The 23,521-nt window shown below is 44.8% G+C and overlaps 1 protein-coding gene across 1 annotated transcript in view; it reads right to left on the bottom strand.

The window, feature by feature from the left end:
* Positions 1–3,844: 3,844 nt before the first annotated feature.
* Positions 3,845–23,521, bottom strand: part of fgf18 (fibroblast growth factor 18) — a 103,910-nt gene continuing 84,233 nt past the window's right edge. Inside the window, exons 4-5 of the mRNA XM_033030004.1 lie at positions 5,952–6,058; positions 3,845–4,756 (exon numbers count right to left, since the gene is read on the bottom strand). Coding sequence (XP_032885895.1) covers positions 4,490–4,756; positions 5,952–6,058 — 374 coding nt within the window. The 3' untranslated portion in view covers positions 3,845–4,489. The remainder of the gene's footprint in view (positions 4,757–5,951; positions 6,059–23,521) is intronic.

The following is a 23,521-nucleotide window of genomic DNA, read 5'->3' as shown; positions in this document are numbered from 1 at the left end:
AAGAAAGGGGTCATTTTCTGGTTGGCTGCCACTGAACACACACCCCCCATAGCCAAGTCTGAAGACGGGTTTTGACCCGAAATGTTGCCTATTTCCTTCGCTCCATAGATGCTGCCTCACCCGCTGAGTTTCTCCAGCATTTTTGTCGAACCCCCATAGCCAATATTTTGTGCTGCTACAACACCATACTGTGAAATATTGCACATTCTGACAACGTTTTTCTTGCCGTTTTTGTTGTTTCCATTGTCGTTATTATTTATCTGTTATGTTGAAGCTCCTGAAATTTTGTTGTATATATTTACAATGACAATAAAGTATTATTATTATTATTAGTGGTGGTCAGTAGGGGTCGGGGTTGGGTCCACTAATCTTAACCTTGTACATTAATGATTCGGATGATGGAAATGATGGCTTTGTGGCCAAGTTTGCAGGTTTTCTGGAGATAGATGGAGGGGCAGATAGTTTTGAGGAACCAGAAAGGCTGCAGATAGGTTGGGAGAGTGGGCAAAGGAGTGGTAGATGGAATACAGCACAGCAATGAGTACAGTCAAGCACTTTGATAGTAGGAATACAGGTGTAGATTCTATTCTAAATTTGGAGACGATTCAAAAATCAGAGGTGCAAAGGGACTTGGGAGCGTTGGTGCAGGATTCCCAAAAGGTTAAGTTACAAGTTGAATCGGTAGTAAGGAAAGCAAATGCATTGTTAGTATTCATTTCGAAAGGACTATAATATAAAAGCTGGGGTGTAATTATGAGGATTTATAAGGCACTGATCAGACCACATTTGGAGTATTGTGAGCGGTTTGGGGCCCCATATCTGAGGAGGAATGTGCTGGCATTGGAGGGGGTCCAGAGGAGGTTTACAAGAATGATTCTGGGGATGATTGGGTTAATATATGATGAGCGTTTGATGGAGAATGATGAACAGGGACCTCATTCAAAACTCACCAAATAGTGAATGTGGAGAGGATGTTTCCACTAATGGGAGAGTCTATGAGCAGAGGACACAGCTTTAGAAAGGAGATGAAAAGTAATTTATTTAGCCGGAGGATGGTGAATCTGTGGAATTCATTGGCACACAAGGCTGTGGGGGCCGTCAATGCGGATTTTTAAAGCGGAGATTGACAGGTATCAAAGTTTACGGGGAGAAGGCAGAGAAAGGGGCTGAGAGGGAAAGATATATCAGCTATGATTGAATGGCAGAGTAGACTTGATGGGCCGAATAGCCTAATTCTGCTCCTATACCTTATGAGATGTACGTATAGGCTTAATGTCTCATCATCAAGCACTCAATTAAGTTAAGGGTCATTACCGAGTCTCCACAAAATCCTCCTGACACAGGAAGGTAAACTTGAATTCCCCGGAGAGTGGCACGGTGGTGCAGTGGTAGAGTTACTGCCTTACAGCGCCAGAGATACGGGTTCGATCCCGACTAAGGGTGCTGTCCGTATAAAGTTCCACACGTTCTCCCCTTGACCTGTGTGGATTTTCCCCGAGATCTTCGGTTTCCTCCCACATTGCAATGAAAATTGTCCCTGGTGTGTGTATGGTAGTGTTATGTGCAGGGATCACTGGTTGGTGCGGGCCTGTTTGTGCACTGTAACTCCAAGAAATTTAAGAAAAAGTAAACCAACTTCCATATCCTCTGTGAGGAAAACATCTGCAACATCTGATTCCCAGCTTTGCATTGTGCAGGCCACAGCAATCACATGTCCAACACCAGTCTCCTTAAACAGTCTATTGCACGTTCCCTCACAACCATCATCACCAGGCAGACAGAGAAAATAACTTACAGTTGTGCTCAAAGCCCATTTAAAAAAATGCCATATCCCTCGACAGGTCCCTAATGTTGGAGAATTCATCGTTTATACCATTGGGTTGGAAGCTGGCATGTAGAATATGAGGTGCAGTTCCTCCAGTTTGCTTGTGTGACCTCATTCTGACAATGAAGTTGGGCCCAGGTCAGAAAGGTCAGTGAGGGTATGGGAAGGGGAGTCCAGCCGCAGGCAGCGCTGGATTTAAAACACCACGGAGCCTGGGGTCCGAGATCGCCAGAGTCGGAGCTCCAACCAGCGCGGCCTGTTGACTTCGGGAAGCGCAGTCTCCGGGGATGAAGCGGCCGCTCCAGACATTCCAAACCGCTGAGGAGTGTTCACCCGATGCCGGAGTTCCATCTTCCCGGCAAGAGGGCCTGAAAACATCGGACTGCCATAGCAGCGACTGCAGAGGACACAAGCATCTTCAGTCAGAGACTGATTGCACCAATGTGCAAAACTGAGAGACATAGGAAGTCTTGTATACCAGCTGCTATAAGGTTATATAATGCGCATAAATAACTACACTTTTTTTCATTCATTGTATTTTAACTTGTATTTTAACTTGTATTTTAACTTGTTAAGTATGGAAGCTATTTGAGGAAATGTGTGGTGTTATGTCTGTCTTGAAGCTGTCGTGGCACTGTAATTTCCTGTAAAGGATTATTAAAGGTATAATCAATCAATAGGCCAGACTACGGGTGAACAGTGGACGGGAGTAGACTTTGCTGCCTTCCCCCACATTGTGGGTGAATAATTTTATGTTTATTGTTAAATTCTTTAATGTTGTGTCTTATCTTTATTCGTGTGCTGCAATGGCAAGTCAAGTTTCACTACACCATTTGGTGTATGTGATAATAAATGTCCTTTGTATCCTTAAAAATGGTTATCTCCCATGTGCTAATGTTTTTTAACTCCCCTTCCCATTCCCCAATATCAGAAGCATAGTTGAAGGATAGGCAGGGTATAGAATTTTGAGGCAGGACAGATGTTGCAGGGTTGATTGAGGAGTCCATAACCACAACGGGAGGGGAAACATCCTGGAAAGCTCTTCAAATGGGTGAAGCTTAGACACACAAATTAGTGCGAGGAAATGATACATACTTGGCCCAGAGCAGATAGTCATAGAGTTATGCAACACGGGAACAGACCTTTTCACCTAATAAGGTGAAGTTCTGTGAGCAATCCTAGTCACCATATTATAGGAAGGAAGGATTACATCGGAGTATGCACACAGGAGATTCACCAGGGTATTCCCTTGGAAAGAGCAAGTCAGCTTTGAGGAGAGATTGAAAAGATTGATTTGTGACCCTTGGAGTGCAGGAGACTGAGAGAGGACCTGGTGGCGGTATACACAATTATAATTGGCGTCGATAGGAAGGGAAATCTAGAACTTGAAAGAACAGGTTTAAGATGAGCTGAGAGGGGTACATTTTCACACAGATGACAATGAATATCTGGAATGAACTGCCAGAGGAGGTGATGGAAGCAGATACAATGATATGTTTCAAAAGCATTTAGACAAGTATGTGGATAAGAACATATAATGGAGGGGAACCAGCCTAATGTAGGCAAATGGGATTAGCATAAATAGGCACCATGGTCAGAATGGACAAGGGGGCATGAAGGCATGTTTCAATACTGTACCGTGCTATGAAACCAAAGTGTCCAGTGACTGGACAACTCAGATCTACTGGAGGAAGGACAAAGGTCAAGCAGGTCACGAGATGAACATGAAAAACATCAACAAAGATTAAAAACAAAATGCTGGAATAACTCAGCGGGTCAGGCAGCATCTCTGGAGAGAAGGAATAGGTGACCCCTCAGATAGAGACCCTTCTTCAGATCCGAGTCTGAAGAAGAGTCTCGACCTTAAAAGAGATGCTGCCAGTCCCCCTGAGTTTTGTATCTATTTTCGGCGTAAAGCAGCATCTGCAGTTCCTTCCGACACATGAAAACAGCAACATTCCAGCTGACAATTCCATTGAAAGTTTTCAGAAAGAACCAAATATTTCAAAGACCAAGAGCAAATTTTTAAATATGTTCTCGCATTTAATCATTGAGGCAGTATAGCTTGCTTCAAGGGACCTGTATCATACATGGAAATGAAATAAATAGTTGCTCATTATGTAGCTTTAACAGAAGAGGGGTTTTTCTGACGTGTAGCAGCATACAATAGCTCTATCCAGAACAAAGGACAGGTCACAGTCACACTTTGGAAAAAATAGTTTGGTTGCCTTGAGAAGCATTTTGAGATCCAGGAACAGTTCCCAATCCTTGTATTTCCTTCCGTTGGAAGATCATCTTCATAGCTTGAAGGAGTGAGACTTGTACATCCATCCATCTTCTCCTTATCATTCCGTTCTCCTCTCCCAGCAGTGCCAGTCTCTAAAGAAGGCTTGGGCTATTTCATTGACCAGGTCTTTTCATTTCCATTTTGATCTCGGTTTCTCTGTGTTTTATTCAAATTACATTTTCAAACCAACAGCTTTCCTTTAAATAAGGACAGGTTGATTACATTAAAAGGGTTGGAACAAATACGTACAACTCCGCTGTCCCCAAAACCTGCCGCACGATATACAAAAATAGATCTTCTTCCTTTGGTTTCTTTTCTTTATTAATAATAATGATGCAAAAATAATGCTCTGGGACAGTTCAGGGTTGTGAGGTGTTCTAACTGGATTTTGAAGATCGTATTCGCTTAGTTCTTTTATTAACGGTGGTGAATTTAAACGGAGCCTGGGTTTCTCCTTGGGTCTTGGGATACCTTTTCATGAAGTGCACCTCTTGCTGGTTTTGCTGGGTTTTGGGGCCTTTTCTGGGCCTCCCCTTTTTGGTGAAGCCCACATACCAGCCTGTGTACTTGGCAGACATTAAGGCCGTGTAGTTGTTCTCCAGCACTATCTCAACGAAGACACACTCCTTGCTTCTCCCACTGAGCTGCATGAAGCCAAGAAACAAAACGGCAGGAGTTAGTGATTCATTGCCTGTTAAAGTGGCCATTACACCAGTCTATGCCCATGACCTATATCCACCAACATGCCTCCCCTCCCCTTTACCCCGAGCTGCTTTGAATGAGAATGGAATAGCAGGCAGCCAAAAAGACAGCCAAAATCATCAAGGATCCACACCATCCTGGCCACACACTCATTTCACCATTACCATCAGGAAGAAGGTACAGGAGCCTGAAAACTGTGACGTCCAGGTTCAGGAACAGCTTCTTCCCTAACTATTAAACACAACAACAAATAAGCTCTGAACTACAAAAGACTATATTATTACTGCACTACATTTGTTATTAATTGGACTTTTTTTTCTCTTCCCCTGGTATGTATTATGTTTACATATGCACATATTCTGTTGTGCTGCAGCAAGTAAGAATTCCATTGTCCCATCCGAGACATATGACCATAAAACAGGTGTAGTGAGGGGAACTAACTGAACCCAGCAGAGAATTGCATGGGTGACATTGCCCTGCGGCTGGTTCCACAGACTACCTTTGCCAGCTGTAGTGCCCATGCAGCTGTATTCCTGACATCCAGATGCGTACATCACAACACAGCCACCAGCAATACACAAGGAGTCAACTTCTGGTGTACACAGTCTTTTTATTTTCAAAAATACACTCTTATACATTAAAAAAGTACTAAACAGAAGATAGACACAAAAATCTGGAGTAACTCAGCGGGTCAGGCAGCATCTCTGGAGAAAATAAATAGGTGATTGAAGTCTTCAGACCGAGTCTGAAGAATGGTCTCGACCTGAAGGTTCACATATTTCTTTTCTCCAGAAATGTTGTCTGTCCCACTAAGTTACTCCAGCTTTTTGTGTCTATCTGGTTTATACCAATAGACAATAGACAATAGGTGCAGAAGTAGGCCATTCGGCCCTTCGACCCAGCACCGCCATTCAATGTGATCATGGCTGATCATCCCCAATCAGTACCCCGTTCCTGCCTTCTCCCCATATCCCCTGACTCTGCTATTTTTAAGAGCCCTATCTAGCTCTCTCTTGAAATGTATCCAGAGAATCTGCCTCCAACACCAGCATCTGCAATTCCTTCCTACATATGTACTGAACAGGGTAGGACGTTCAGGGATATAAAGTGAGGACATGCCACCTTGGCCATGCTTACCTTGCCCACCAGCTTCCCTCTCTTGTTCATGCACAGGTAGTGATCCGTCTCCTTGCCCTTGATCCTCACTTGGCTGCCAAACGTGTCCGTTTCCACTAGGAGCTGGGCTTGGAAAGTAAGAAGAGAGAATCATTAAGGATTGAGAGTTCCCATCACATTTTTTAATTTAGTTTAGAGATACAGCGCGGAAACAGGCCCTTTGGCCCACCGAGTCTGCACTGACCAGCAATCCCCGCACATTAACACCATCCTACACACACACGCAGTGGCGGACTGGGTCTAAAAATATTGGTTGCTAGGAGACAAAGGGGGCCCACTTCATCAGGGGCCCACTTGCCATCGGGCAAGCTGACACCCTGGCCAGTCCGCCACTGCATACTAGGGACAATTTACATTTATACCAAGCCAATTAACCTACAAGCCTGTTCCTCTTTTGGAGTGTGGGAGGAAACTGAATATCTCAGAGAAAACCCACGCCGGTCACGGGGAGAACGTACAAACTCCATACAGACAAGCACCCGTAGTCAGGATTGAACCTGGATCTCTGGTGCTGTAAGACTACCGCTGTGCCAACGTGCCGCCCAAACATTGACAACTTCCGTTTACGACTATCTAACTCAGGTCCCATCACACACAGCAGTCATGCTCTGATATGGGCAGTGATCAAACTGGCAGAGTAAACCACCTGGAGGTGGAAATGGCATGAAGACCTCATTCACTCCCAGGTCAGGCTGACCGGGAATGATACTGATTGCTGAGTATTCCCAACATTTCCCCATCTGCATTTGCACTCGTCAAAGTCACTCTAAACCATTCCCTCAAACACCCACAGGGCAGAAGTAGGGTCTCGACCCGAAACGTCACCCATTCCTTCTCTCCAGAGATGCTGCCTTTCCCGCTGAGTTACCCCAGCAGTTTGTGTCTACCCTCAGGGCAGATGTGCAGTGCAGGACCTATCTCCCTCTGCACTGCATTGTTGTATATGGTGGGAGGGCAATACGGCACAGACTGAAGTGAGAATGGTCTGTCTGTAACACGAAGCATAAATCTAATTCATAATTGGTTAATCTGGCAGCTATGAGGAAGTTAGCGTAGAGACCTTGGAAAGAGCCAACAGAAAATGAATCTAGTAGACATAAATACAACAGGAAACAGGCCCTTCAGCCCAGTGAGGCCATGCTAACACCAACCATCTACAATAATCCTAACCTCAACCATTTTATTCTCACCACATTCCCATTGAGTCCCCCATAAATTCTATTACTCATCTACAATGGCAGGTTATCTACCGACCTGTATATCTGTGGAAGTGGGTGTAAACCAGAGCACCTGGGTGGCGAGTGTTGGTGAAACCCATCTGATCACAGGGACAAGGTGCAAACTCCACACAGGCAGCACCCGAGGTCAGGATTCACCTCGGGATACTGGAGCTGTGAGGGAGTATCTCTACCAGCTGTGCTATGTATTTTGGAAGCTCAATTTCCCACAAGTCTTGTATTGGAGGCACACTTAACAGCAACAAGAAACGTCTACAGCAGGTAGCAATTCACCAGTAAAATGTGATCGTCTGATCATCTGTTTCTGTGTCTTTACCTTAATGAAACTTCTCCTCAGTACTCTCTCTTCACGTTCAGTCCCTGCCTGGTCTGGGCTTTCACAGGGGTCTCTCCTGTCTCCAGAGACCTGGTGCTAAATACCTCTCTTCTCCTTTACATTTTCTTCACCCTTCCCCCCTCCCCCCCCCCCCCCCAATCTTCTCCCCACCCACCCATTTTCCATATCCCTGCTTGATCACATACCTCCATTGTGCATCTACCTACTCGCGACCTGGCTGCTGGCTGCCCTCCCAATGCAAAGGACCCGTGGCCAACCAACAGAAACAGTAGGTACCATGTTGTAACAATAGCAACTATACCAGCAGGCTCAATGCATACCTGCACAAGCAGGCACGCAGATTCACTGCACAAGCAGAACAAGAGACATGTTGTACCAATGCCAAAGTACTACAGCTGATTCTCTGCACCCATTTCCAATAATGCCACCTTTACTGGAAAGATGCACAGCTGCACCAGCAGGCTTACTTCATCAATCTATAACCTGGTAGATGTACTGCAACAACGCACAGAATAACAATGGGCATATTGTGTCAGTGTGCATATATATAGAAATAGACTTTCTGTGACAAGGTACACTGTACCAACAGACTCACCAAGTCCATGTAAGTTGGTGTCAAAAGATTTAATGTACACTGAATGACACAGTATGTCATTGCACTGTTCACTAGCAGATTTTCTATATCAACATATCTGTACACAATCAGACACAATCCTTCAGTTTACAGGTACACAGGCATCCATTGGCCCTGGTGACTTGTATACCACCAGACTCACTGTGCCACGATGCCTGGATATCAACTGAGCCACTTTACTGCGAACAGATGTTATTCTCAGGGTACATTCATACATTGCTTGACACTTCATACCAAATGAATCACTGTGCCATGTTTCCACAGACGGCAACTGGCTTTGACAAGCAGATGAATTGGAACAATACCTCAGGACTCAACAATATCTCCTAGCCACCCACCCTTTTATCCCAAACTTTATTTGATCTGCACTTTTTCAATGCCCGATGTACTCTGCCTGGATAGAACATAAAGATTTTCACTGCATTCCACCAAATGGATATATTACACACAGTTACACTGGAATATATTGTTTAGTTTGTTTAGACATACTAAATGTGGATTATGGCACTCAGCATTCATTTTAAAACTTACACTAAGAAAAATATTTTTTCTTTCATGGAATGCTCTGGGACCAGACAGCATTGCAGGCAGGCATGCCGATCTTCTCTGCACAGCCAACCGAGTCTCTAGTTAAGCTGCAAGAAGGAACTACAGATACTGGTTTAAACCGAAGATAGACCCAAAAAGGCCAGAGTAACTCAGCGGGTCAGATAGCATCTCTGGAGAAAAAGAATAGGTGAAGAAATCTGACAATCTGAAGAAGGGTCCCGACCCGAAACGTCACCTAATCTTTTTCTCCAGAAATGCTGTCTGACCTGCTGAGTTACTCCAGCTTTCTGTGTCTTTAGGGCCTGTCCCACTTGGGAGTCATTTGCGCGTCACGCAGGTGGCACGCGAAGATTTTGTGAATCGCAAAATCCTGGGGCGCCGCGCGCGTTACTACCTTCGTCACCATGCGCGCATAATGCACGTCACACGGGTCGTGATGCGTAAAGGATGTCGCGTAAATGACGCGCAAATTACGCCCAAGTGTGACAGGCCCTTAACTCTATTTAAACTAGTTCCATAACATTGCAACACTGACATCTATCCCACACTGTGGAAACCTGCACTAAAATCTCCCCAGTCGACAACAATTAATACAGTCTAGCTAATGACCACCCAGACAATTAATATCTGTCACCAAGATTAATAAAGTGATGGAAGATACCATAAATTGTATCATGAAATGAACATCTTGCTCAATGATTATGTCAGGAACATATTGCTCTGAAGCTCAGGATAGATTTGCACCATGACATGTGGTCAAGGGAAAAATTCATCATTGGCATAGATTCATGTATCACATATCTGAAGAAGGGTCTTGACCCGAAATGTCACCTATTTGGAGATGCTGCTTATCCCGCTGAGTTACTCCAGCATTTTGTGTCTATCTTCACATAAAGGAAGATGGTTTTGGTTGCTGGTGATTAAGTGGCCAGGACATCACTCCTGGAGTTCATCAGGGCAATGACCTGCTTGCTTACAACCATCTACAGCAACCTTATCAATAGCCTCTTTTCACCACAGTGCACACAGTCACCGATGATTGCACAATGTTTAATTCTATTTGCAACTCTCAGAAAATGAATCATTCTGTGTCTGCATGCAAAAGACCTGGATAACTTCAGCCAGATAACTAGAATCTGACCATTGACTTGCACAGAGTTGTATCATTAATATATTGCAAGTTACCATTATACAGAAATGCAAATGTCCATTCACATAAATACTATGGCTACAATTGCTCTACACACCAGTCACTGTGGCAGGTACCATCTACAAAACGCACCTCAGCTGGTTTTCCATGCTTGTCTGACAGCGTTTTCCAAACCCATAATTTTACCAAGAAGAAGGACATGGGCAGTGCGTGGGTGGGAATGCCTCCACTGCAGTTTCCCCTCCAAGTTGCATACCATCCTGACCTTTGAAATCTATCGCTGGTCCTTATTCATTGCTGGCTACCCAAAAGCACTGCGGAGCACCTTCACCTGCAGGTCTGCAACATTTCACGGAGATGGTCCATCATACCCTTCCCAAGGGAATATAGGGATGAGCAATAAATGAGGGCCTTCTTCATGCTGCAGAATCCTATTAATGGCATTTTTATCTAATAGTTCCCTTATGTAGCTCATACTTGATTTATCATGTATAGTTTGTATTACAGATTACAATAGGAAGTCTTGTACCATAGATCTGTTACGTAGATTATACAAGTATTTCTCATTTACAGTTCCAGTATACAGCATTCACCAGGATATGTTGCCCATGGCTTTATTATAGAGATTACACAGTTCAGTTTATTGTCACGTGTACAGTGAAAAGCTTTTCTTACACAGGCTTTTATTCATTATTGTTATTAAAATAGTGTTTGAATATCTCAGGGAAAGCTCCATATTAAAGATATATTGCATACACAAGTTTGAGGATAATGCAGTAATCCTTTCAATACAGTTGTATGTTAAGCCACAGATATTGCACTCTCAGATGTAGTGCATTTTCTAAAATGTAGTAAGACAAATGGAGGTTTGCCCAGAGACAATAAAAATTCCTCCAAAATCCATGTAGAATCCTTTGAGAATATAAAAACGAGTGTTAGTACATTCTCAGTGCACGGCTTGGAGCAATTGAGATTGATCACCATGCAGGCATGAAGCTTTGCCTAGTGTGGATCAATCCGATTTTCAACTGTATTTGAATTTAAACCTATTATAACTAAGTACTCTGAACTGAAATATACCAAACATATTAAAATATACCAAACTTTGGTGCAATTTCTCTCTTCACAAATCAAGAGGAATGAGGGGCATGTTTGTATAAAGAAAAACAGTTGTTAATGGCCAATGTTATTGCTAGATGTTTTGGGTTATTAGGTACCCGTGTCATTTTCAAACAGTGCCACCAGCATGCTCTGCTTAACGATACAAGCAATCGCTTTGTTGAATTTAGTCATCATCTTGAAGGATAGGTTTTGAAATGGCAAAAGAGATGAATAATTGAGGAAGGATGTGAGAATATTACAATGCAATCACTGGGAACTGTCCATACCATTGTCTCCATGATCCCATGAACTCACATCTGGATGGATACATCAATACAACACACAGCAGTTAGTGGAACGCACTGTCCTAACACACAAACGTTCCATGAATTTACCTTCCAAATCCTCCACAGCCAGCTCCTCAGTCCAAAGCTGAAGAAACAAAATAGCCCAAATGGACACAAAGTGCTGGAGTAACTCAATGGGTCGGGTAGAATCTCTGGAAATCATGGATAGATGAAGTTTCAGAATGTAACCCTTCCCCTTCTTCAGACTAAATCACAAAATAGCCCATTACCACAGGTCTGGAGGAATTCACCAGCTCAACAGCCACTATCAGGTGAACTTCACAAAATGCTGGAGTAACTTAGTCTGCAGTCTGAAGAAGGGTCTCTACCTGACATGTCACCCATTCCTTCTCTCCAGAGATGCTACCAGTCCTGCTGAGTTACTCCAGTATTTTGTGTCTATCTTTGGTGTAAACCAGCATCTGCAGTTCCTTCTTACGCCACCACATCAGGTGAACGTCACAAGGGGACCAATTCAATGCTGTAGGAATACAGCATTTCAACATCCGATGGCTGGATAACTTCAAAAACCTAATAGTCGCAGGAACTCGCACGCAGAAATAGATTAATCTGGGAGAACAGACATTCAACAGCCCACAACAGCAGGAAGTCACCATCCCAACAGATATCCATTGGTGGAACTCACCAGCTAAACAGGTCACAGCAGTTGTGGGATGATCAAGGCCTATACGCCAGTGGAGAAAGCAAACCCATTACACAAGTGGAGGAATGAGGAAGCCCAGCACCTCACAACCAGAGGGTCCACCGCCAGACATCTCACAGATTAAATAATTAATTGGCCCAACAACCCACAGCTCGTGGAACACACCAGGCCAAAATGGACAGAAGGTGGAACTCATCAACCACGTGTGGCGGAGCTGGAGGGATTGAATAGCCCAACACCTCTCAGCTACACAAACCCACCAGTTCAACGCTCCATCGCTGAATGATCTAACCAGACCAAGACCCCACTGGGTGTAAGTCACCAGTTGGGAATCCCACCAACCCATCACCCTGCATCTGGAGGAATTCAACCAGGCAGTGTTGCAGGCACACAGGAAGATTGCACGGCCAGGCAGAGCCAGTCACCAACACAAGCCTGTAGGTCACCAGCAAATAGCCACAGCTGCAGGAATGAACCAGCTGGGAAAGAGCACATGACCCACAGCTCGGAGGAGGACAACCCAACATAGCTGGTACGGTAACAACCTGACACTTCACAGCAAGACTCAGCACTACCACCCCACAGCAGGGACAACTACCCAGCACACCACAGCTGGACTCAGCACACTGGCACCACACTGCAGGTGAAAGTATCAGGCCTAACAAACTACAGCCAGAGAAACTTAGCAGCCCAACTCCCACCCCTCCCCCTTCACAGATGCATGGACACAACATTGCAAACAAGAGGATTTCACCAGATCAACCCCCTGTAGCTGCTGAAATGACAGCACAACATAAAGAATTCACACATCTAATGACTCACAGCTCAACAGTTTAACACACCACAGCATTGGTAAAATAAACAGGCCCGACACCACAGCAGGAAGTCTATTGCCAAGCCAACACACTACTGGTGGAGGAAGTCACCACTCCTACCACACATAGGTGGAGTTATTCACTAGCCCAACAGGTGGAGGAACTGATCAGCTCAACACCCTGTTACTGGAGCAAATAATGAGCCCATTAGCTCTCGGCTGAAGGAACTCAACAGCCCAACACCCAACCACTAGGTCACCCCACAGCTAGATGGTCACCCCACAGCCCACACCCAACAGCTGGACAGTATGCTGCAACTGGAGGTCCCAGCAGGCCGACGTATCCCAGTTAGAGGAATACTTTTGGCCAACCGCCCTTCTGAAAGTGCCAGTCTAAAACCTAGATGAGCTCCACTGCACAACTGGAGGAATTCATAACCCCACAACTTCAAGAACTTGCACCCCAAATCCCCCAGCCAGTGGAACTCACTGTAAGACACCCACAGCCTCAAACCCAATTACCGATGCACTGGTGCAGCTAGCAGTGCAACTGCCTCCTCACAGTTCCTGGGTTCAATGTGGCCTCAGGTGCTGTCTGTGTGGAGTCTGCACGTTCTCTGTATGGGTTTCGAGCCACATTCCATGTTGGTACGTTAGTTTACCAAGCCAGGAGCACACAACTGGAGGAATGCACTAACCCAAGAACACAAAGACAGAAGAACCCAGTGGCTCAAGAGCATACAGAGTTGGGAACTCACCAACCAGGTAGGTCAAAGCCGGCAGAATTCAACAATGCAGTTGTTAGATCTTAGATCATTTACAAATTACCAAAGAGGGGCACTTATATTGTTAAAGCTTTATTTATTACTCTAGATAAATCCCCATGGCCTGAGCCAGTGTCTTCTTGTGGAAAGCCAGGGAAGAAATGATGGTGAACCTTACAAAGATATTAGCATTTTCTTGGCCAGAGGAACATTTCTGGAAGACTGGAGGACAGCCTCATGTTGTACCGTCATTTAAGAAGGGCAACAAGAACAAGCCTGGGAACTACAGAATTGATGTCAGTGGTGGGAAGTTGTTCAGATAGCTATCTGAGGGATAGTATCTACCAGCATTTGGAGAGGCAAAGACTGATTAAAGATAGTCATTATGACTTTCTGCATGGGAAATTAGATTCTCACAAATCTGATACAGCTTTTGAAGAGTTTTTTGCCTTACAATTAAAGCAAGGCAGTAGACGTTGTCCACATGGACTTAAGCAAGGCCTTTGAAAAGGTCCCACTGGGGCGGCTAATGCCGAGGGGACATCTGGAGGAACACTTGAATCCAGGAGTCCATATCTGGGGACCTCACCAACACAGGAGCAAACATATGGAAGAACTCTCCAGCCCAGGAGCACACCATTTTAGAACCATGTGCATCCAGGAGCACAGCTGGAGGAACACATCTAAACAAAAACTAACAGCAAGAGCAATATATCAATGGAGGAACCTACAGCTGGAAGAAGTCCACATCGCGGGAGCACACAGCTGGAGGAACACACAAATGCGGAGCTCACATCTGGAGGAACTCGCCAATCCAGCAGCCCACCATTGGTGAGTCTCACGAGTCCAGGAGCTCACAGCTAGAGGCATGTACCAACCCAAGAGCCTACACCTGGAAGAACACATCAACACAGGAACCCACACCTGAAGGAACACATCAATACAGGAGGCCACGCCTGAAGGACATTAACACAGGAGTCCACAGATGAAGGAGCCCAGGATCGCACAACTGGAGGATCTCACTGAGCCAGGAGTCCATAGCTTGAGGGAATGACAAACCGGTGAGCTCCCAGTTCAATTAAGTTACTAGTACAGAAGCACACAATTGGTGGAACTCACCAACCCATCTCTGGAAGAACTCAACAATTTAGGAGCAAACATCTGGAGGAACTCAAGCAGATCAGAAGCTCACAGCTTTGGATCTTGTCAATCTAGGTGCGCGCAACTGGTGAGCTCACTAACTCAGGAGTCCACAGCTGAAGAATTGCACCCGCACAAAGCACACATCTGGAGGAACACACCAACCCAAGACCCCACCTCTGGAGGAACTCCCCCACAAAGAGCACACTGGGGAAAACCATCATCTTGGGAACCCACAGCTGGAGATACAATAAACCAGCAGCACACAGCTGGAGAAATTCAATTTATCAGGACCCCACAGCTGTCAGAACGCAGTGGCCCAGAAGCCCACAGCTGGAGCAACTCAACAACCATAAGCCCACAGCTGGAGGGACACACAACTCCAGGAGTTCACACCAGAGTGAAGCACTCAGCTGGTTCGACACAACAATCCAGGAGGGTGCATCTGGAGAATTCACCAACCCAGGACCCACACCTGGAGGGATTTAATAATCCAGCAGCTCACAGCTGGAGGAACTCGCCAACCAAGAGCCCACATCTGGAGGAGTTCAATACCTCACCGTGCCATCACTTCAAGAAATCAGCCACTGAACTCCCCACCCCCACCGCAGGAGGATAGACCTCTCTACTCTGACATCCTGTGAATGGAAAAAAATACCTTTCCAACACTTCACAGTTGGACAACAAGCCAATGTTTCACAGCTGGTGTCCATCAGCCTAACACCCTGCAGCTGGAAGTAATCATCGATCCATCATCAGATAGCTGCAGGAATTAACCAGCTCAGTGCCCTGCAGCTGTCAGAACTCACAGCAGGGGAAGTACACAGGACCAATGCTAAATAGCCCGAGAAACACAATAGCACACTTCAACCCCCCTCAGCAAAGGGACAGACACATTCTGAGGAAGCCTCCAGCTGTATGAACTCACAAACACAGCATTGCATAGGAGAACATCTGCAGCTCAGATTTGCACATCTGGAGGAACAGAATAGCCCCCCGCATCTCACAGCTGGAAGAACACGCCACAACTGCAATAACTCACCAAACCCAACACCATAGCAGGAATGAGTCATGAACTCAACATTCATCAGCTGGGGGAACATATTCAACCAGCCTAGCTGGAGAAACACGGTTGAGAGACACTCACAGCTGGAGGGACGCACCAGTCCAACATATACAGCTGGTGGAACTCACCAGTTCAAGACTCGCAGCTGAGGGAACTCGCCAACCTAACACCCACCAGCGGAGGAACTCTGCAGCTTAACACCCACCACTGTAGAAACAGTAGGCCAACATATCACAGCTGCCAGACTTCATTAGTTCAATAACCAATTTGGCTGTTGAGTTGCCTTCATTGTGGGGCGTTGCGATTGGGGATTCCTCTAGCTGTAGTTCTTGGGCGTGAGTTCCTCCAGATGTGGTATGTTGGACTAATGGATTTCTTCATCTATACTAAGTTGGGACTGCTGTCGTATCACGTCACAGACGTCTAATCAGAAAATCATCCTTCCATAACTACCTTCCGACTCCAGATCCACAAGACAATATTGAACCCGTTTAACTCATTCACCATAGATTCCATGTGCTCGACTCATACTCGCAACATGGTCGCCACGAGGTCGTAGGGGGTCTTCATAACTCTCCTTCATGCTCGAAAGTGGTCTCCGCGTACTCGAGGCCTCAGCTAGGTTGTGGCGTTTTTCTCAATATGTTAAAAATGCCCGCGAGTAAAAAAAGGTCGCCATGGAAAAATCGATACTTTTTTTACTCGTAGGTTTAGTCGTAGTAGGTCGGCATGTTAGTCGTAGGCAATCGAGGGTAGTCAAAGGTAGTCGTAGATAGTCTTCATCATAGTCGAAGGGGGTTCGAAGGAGGTCGTCTTCACTCTCCACCATTCGGTGTCTAATTTTCCCGAAGTTAGTTGTCGCTAGTTGAAGCTGGTCTTCAACGAGGTCGAAGGAGGTCTTCAACGTGTCATTTTTTCAAACTATGCTAAACTTGCCAATTAGGTCACCCAAATGGGACAGGCCCTTAACAACCTATAATTGAAGGAACGGCAGCCCAAGATATAACAGCTGCAGGAATCCACAAGTACATCACCTCACAGTTGAAGGAACACACCAGCCAACAAACTGCAGACAGAGGAAATCACCATCATAGCAGAGACTGCTGCCAGGACCCTTGTTGCTTGTGATATAATAGAAACATAATAAATTGGTACTGGAATAGGCCATTCGGCCCTTCGAGCCAGCACTGCCATTTGATATGATCATGGCTGATCATCCAAAATCAATATCTCGTTCCTTCTTTTTCCCCATATCCCTTGATTCTGTTAGCCCTAAGAGCTAAATCCAACTCATTCTTGAAAGCACCCAGTGAGTTTGCCCCCACTGTCCTCTGTGGCAGAGAATTCCACAGATTCACAATTCTCTGGGTGAAAAAGTTATTCCTCATTTCAGTCCTAAATGGCCTTCCCCTTATTCTTAATGACATGGATGTTAAGGTAGGAGGTATGATTAGTAAGTTTGCGAATTATAACGTTGTTGGTGTTGTGGATAGCGAGGAAAGCTGTCTAAGGCTGCAGCAGGATCAGTCGGATAATTGGACAGAGCATTTGCAGATGGAATTTAATCCCAATAAGTCCAAGGTGCTGCATTTTGCTAAATTGATAGTTGTAGTAAATGTTCGGAATCCAGGGAATTTTGATGAACAGAGGGACCTTGAGCGTTCAAGTCCATAGATCCCTGAAAGTGGCAATGCAGGAAGATAGGGTGGTGAAATAGACATACAGCATGCTTGCCTATGTAGGTCAAAGCACAGAATATCTCCGCCACCATAGATGAGGCTCACACCAGGGTCTCATCCATACCCCGTAACACTGCTCTCTCTCCCCATCCCCGCACACGCAACAAGGGCAGAGTCCCTCTGGTCCTCACCTTTCACCCCACCAGCCGGCAAATACAACACATAATCCTCCGCCATTTCCGCCACCTCCAACGTGACCCCACCACTCGCCACATCTTCCCATCTCCCCCCATGTCTGCCTTCCGCAAAGACCGCTCCCTCCGCAACTCCCTCGTCAATTCTTCCCTTCCCTCCCGCACCACCCCCTCCCCGGGCACTTTCCGTTGCAACCGCAAGAAATGCAACACCTGTCCCTTCACCTCCCCCCTCGACTCCATTCAAGGTCCCAAGCAGTCGTTCCAGGTGCGACAAAGGTTCACCTGTATCTCCTCCAACCTCATCTACTGCATCCGCTGCTCTAGATGTCAGCTAATTTACATCGGTGAGACCAAGCGTAGGTTGGGCGATCGTTTCGCCGAACACCTCCGCTCAGTCCGCAATAACCTACCTGACCTCCCGGTGGCTCAGCACTTCAACTCCCCCTCCCATTCCCAATCCGACCTCTCTGTCCTGGGTCTCCTCCATTGCCAGAGTGAGCAACAGCGGAAATTGGAGGAACAGCACCTCATATTCCGTCTGGGGTCCTTGCGCCCTTATGGCATCAACATTGAATTCCCCCAATTTGGCTAGCCTGTGCTGTCCCCTCCCCTTCCTTCACCCTCTAGCTGTCTCCTCCCACCCTCCCATCCGCCCGCCCTCGGGCTCCTCCTCCTCCCTTTTTCCTTCTTTCTTTCCCCACCCCCCATCAGTCTGAAGAAGGGTTTCGGCCCGAAACGTCGCCTATTTCCTTCGCTCCATAGATGCTGCTGCACCCGCTGAGTTCCTCCAGCAATTTTGTGTACCTACAGAATATCAATGTTGGGATATTGTTTGCAACTTTACAAAATGTGGGCGAGGCTGCATTAGGAGTATTGTGTGTAATCTGGTTGCAAGACTATAGGAAGAATGTGAGTGCCTAGGTTGGAGGACTTTAGATAGACACAAAATGCTGGAATAACTCAGCAGGACAGGCAGCATCTCTGGATAGAAGGAATGGGTGACGTCTCGGGTCGAGACCCTTCTTCAGACTTTAGTTACAGGGAGAGATTGGATAGCCTGGGCTTGTTTTCCCTAAAATGAACGAGGCTGAGATTTGATGTAATAGAGGTATATAGAATTATTATTATTATTATTATTATTATTATCAGATAGTGTAGATAGTCAGAATCTTTAATTCCATGGAAGGTTTATTAAACACAAGAAGGCATTTGTTCAAGGTGAGAGGTTGGAGTTTTAAAGGGGATTTGAAGGGAAAGTTTTCTTACAAAGAGAGTGATTGATATCTGGAACTCACTGCCAAAGGAGATGGTTGTATCATTATGTTTAAGAGACATTCAAACGGACACCTAAATAACAAGTCAATGAAGGATACGGTACTAATGGATCGGTAAAAAGGTTAGCTGGGACAAGTTGGACTGAAGGGCCAGTTTCTGTACTGACCAACTTGATGAATCTATGATCTCACAGGAAATGAAACACAGGTTGAGGGATTCAACCCCAACTGCATTCACATGGTGAATTAGCAGGCCCAATACACTGAGCTCGAAGAGCACATTAGCCTGGGCTGCCAGAACTGGATTCACTCAGCTGCACAATGCACAGTGGGGCCAATGCACCAGCTAATTATTCCACAGTTAGTGGTACTCACACGCACAGCACCATACATCACCACACCACACATCACAGAGCAAAATGAAATAGCACGACCAACAAAGCACAACTGGAGTAACTCGACAGCCCTATCGGACAGACCTGGAGGAATCCAGCACAGCACCACCGCCAAGAAGGACGTTACCTGGCCATTCCTGTATTGTGGACAAACTTCCCAGCGCAGCACCCTGCTGCTTAAGATACACCGGCACACCACACCCTGCAACAGGGATGCTCACAGCACAGCTGAAGGAGCTCTCCATTCTATACCTTCACAACTGGAGGGGCACAACACGCTCATCTGCCCAACGCTCAACATCTGTCCAAAACCCTGACAGATGTTAGCTCACCTGCTGAGGGAAATCAACAGATCAACACACTGTAGCTGGGGTCTGTCACAAGTCCATGACTGAGTTACTCTAGCTTTTTGTGTCTACCTTCGGTGTAAACCAGCATCTGCAGTTCCATCTTACACAAGTCCATGACTCTTCAGCTGGAAGAACTCACCAGCCCAAAGCCTCATGGCTGGAGATGGTCTAACACCACACAGCTAGCAGAAGTCAACTGACCAACAATACCAATCCCCACCACAGCAGCAGGAATTGATAAGTATTACAGTTTAGTTTATTGTCACGTGCACCAAGTGAAAAGCTTTTTGTAGCATGTTATCCAGTCAGCGGAAAGACAATACATGATTACAATCAAGCCGCTTGTAGTGTATAGATACATGATAAGGGAATAACGTTTAGTGCAAGGTAAAGCCAGCAAGGTGCGATCAAGGATAATCCGAGGGTCACCCAAGAGGTAGATAGTAGTTCAGCACTGCTCTCTGGTTGTGGTAGGGATGATTCAGTTGCCTGATGCAATGAACTAGATTATCTCAGCTGGATGAACTCACCAGCCAACATCACAGCTCATCACCACAGAACAAGTGGGAGTCATGAGATATGTGGAGGACTCTGTCGCTACAACTGGAGGAGTTGATCAGTTTAATTTGTGCAGGAGGAATAATCTGGAAACCTGTCACTCCACAACTGGAGGACCTCACCAGTGTAACAAACTGCTCCACATAATGTCACAACCACAACCAACCATAGCTGGAGAACCTCTTTGCTGTGAGTCCAGCAACCCATGGTTTAAGGACTTGTACATCTCAGAAGTGAACAACTGCAGCAACATCAGCCCAATGTCACAGGGGCGATACTGACGTTTGTAGCAAGTCTCACATTCCATGCAACTGTCAGGAAGTGAGTCAGTCAGATGAACCACCGATCCTTTTTGCAGATAGCTATCAGGACTGTGGGGGAAGTAGTAAGAATCAGGATGTTGCTTTGCAATTAAAGGGGCTGTCCCACTGTACGAGGTAATTCAAGAGCTCTCCCGGGTTTAAAAAGAAAATCAAACTCGTGGTAAGTACATAGAATGTACGTAGCGGCTACATCGGAGCTCGTGGATGTCTCGTAGCGGCTCGTAACGGCAGGTACTCGGGAAACGCGGAAACTCGTGAAGTTTTTTCAGCTCTGTGAAAAATGTTCACGAGAGCCCCAAGTACCTACGAACGAATGGCTATTACTGTAATTCTCCGAGTTCGAATCAGGGGAAACTCGGGAGAAATCTTGAATTACCTCGTACAGTGGGACAGGCCCTTAAGATTGAATAAGTCAATTTATCCTCTTAAATGAAGGAAACCTTTGGTTAGGTAGCACTGCACACTCTCTCAGGTATTCAACAAAACTGTGAACATGGACACACATAAGCATCCACATGAAACGTTTATAGGCTTGAATATGACATTTTTCTCTTGCTCCACTGACCACAACTCTGGTACAAGTATGGCCCCATGTCTCATGGGTTGAAGTGGGGGCAAAGTAACGGTAAAAGTGAACACGATTACAGAAAGAGGCTGACAGAGATCGGAACGCTTTGATTAATATCAGTAATCACATGAACAATGCAAGGCAGACATGAATTATACAGCTGAAAGCAAGCATATGATGTCAGCACCATTTTGGCAAGCAAGTTGACAACAATTGAGTTACTGGGCATTCCTTGGCTACTGGCCTGGTCTACTTTTAAGTCTCATCATAGATTGATGAGATTAGTTTAATTCATTTGAAGCCTTCCAACCCAAGAAACTAGATGAAAACCTTCAAAAAAACAGATGAACTTTGAATTACAAATTGTATAGGATCAAGAGGAATAATTGCGACGAGATCCAAGGGATAAGTGAGTAATACCTTGACAGATAAAGCCGAGAACATGAAGCTCACGTACTTTGTTTCAATTAATGGGATTGTACATTAAATAACTCATATATGAATCTGTGGCAGATCTTCAATCAAACAATTAAGTATTTCATTGGCAATCCATCCTGAATAGTCCAGAAAATGCCAAACTTTTTCAGATCTTTGGTTGATTGAGGAATCGGGTATTTGTAGATCAAGACTTCAGATGTGGTACAAAACATACAGTCTACCAAGCAGCAGTTATACATTCCCTCTTGTAAACTTCCAAGACCTAGACTATATTTTCAACTCTTCCTACAGCACAGAAGGAGAACATTTGGTGATTGACTCTATGTTGAATGCAAGAACACTACCATTAATTTTTTCCCCAAATTTATTTCACTCGTCCCCCTCTCATTTACCTCTTGAATCCCCTCCAGATCCCCCATCAACCATCTACACTAGGGGTCACCTGCAGCATCCTTGGGATGGGGGAGGAAACTGGAGCATCGGGAAGAAACCCACGACCACAGTAAGAACTTGGAAACTCCACACAGATAGCACTCTAGGTCAGCACTGAACTTGGGTCGTTGGAGCAGTGCAAGATCCTCTGGAATTGAAGTTGGTTTTATTATCTATAAAGCCACGCTGACGTATTTCTGTTAGAATCTGTTTGCATGAGTGAATAACCAAGAGCTAAGCAAAGGGCCCATGTTTATTATTCAGTCTTGTCAGTGTTAGGCTTTGCCTGTTGCAACCCTGCATCTTATTCCGAATCCTCTATAATGGTATGATTATAGTTCAACTAATTACTAAATGATAACTTCTTAATAACCCATCATTTTGAACAAGCCCCTATAATGGTTGGCCAAAAAAACAAAACAGCTAGATGATTCACATGTAGATTGTGATTTATGATTATATAGCACAATCATGCTTTATACATACGTATATATGCTTTCTTCCCAAGATTTATTACACACAACGTGTCAGAATTTGTCAATGATAAACATTAAATCATAATATCTCAGTTCTGATAAATATTTTACTGATATGTAGCTTATACTAGAATACACCATTTCTAGTTCTGTCATGATTTGCTGGCATGTATTAACTCCTCACAGATCTATATATAGATCACACAGATATTTATCACTTACAATGCTTCTCTAAAGAATGGAAGGCAATTTATTCAGTGCAATGCAAATTACAACTAAATATTCACTGTAAGTCTTATGATAGGACTTCAGCACTTTGTATTTCAGCTCACTTATATAGATTACATCAAGATATACATTAAGCTTTGTCACATAGGCTCCAGAAGCCATTGCTTCAAAATGTCTTTCACATAGATAAACTGGTGCTCAGCTGACATTCAGTCTAGCTATTCATACCATATTGGTATATAGTTCAATTGCCCTTCTTATATAGCTTAAACAGCATATACACCTCTATTTTGTGACACAGCTTGCATCATGACGTTGATGATGCTTTGAGTCTAGTCTGTAGAAAGGTCTTGACCCAAAACATCACCCATTCCTTCTCTCCAGAGATGCTGCCTGTCCCGCTGAGTTACTCCAGCATTTTGTATCTATCTTGCATTATGACGTATTACTCACAGTCCAATAATGTATATTGCACCAGGATTTTTCATCCGTAATTCGATTTATGTACTTGTTTACAAAATAAAACAAAATAATGTTACATAATACTAATATTAATCTCCGACACTTCAGTTATGGATTTTACTCCAGTTCATCAAATTCTTGTTCTTTGAATATCATATTCCATTCGGCCATTCCATTAGATATAAAGGGTTTCTTACACATATTTTTAATACATAAATTGTCCTGAGATTGATCTTTCAGCAAATGATTATATACTCGAACTGGGATCTATAACAGAGATCATATCACATCTTACTTTGTACTTATAGTTGAGATGTATCACTCAGAGTTAAGGCTTATTACACTTA

The sequence above is a fragment of the Amblyraja radiata genome, chromosome 11, assembly GCF_010909765.2.
Source record: "Amblyraja radiata isolate CabotCenter1 chromosome 11, sAmbRad1.1.pri, whole genome shotgun sequence".
Lineage (NCBI taxonomy): Eukaryota > Metazoa > Chordata > Chondrichthyes > Rajiformes > Rajidae > Amblyraja > Amblyraja radiata.
The sequence above is the reverse complement of the archived record's forward strand: the minus strand, read 5'-3'. Positions and strand labels throughout refer to the sequence as shown.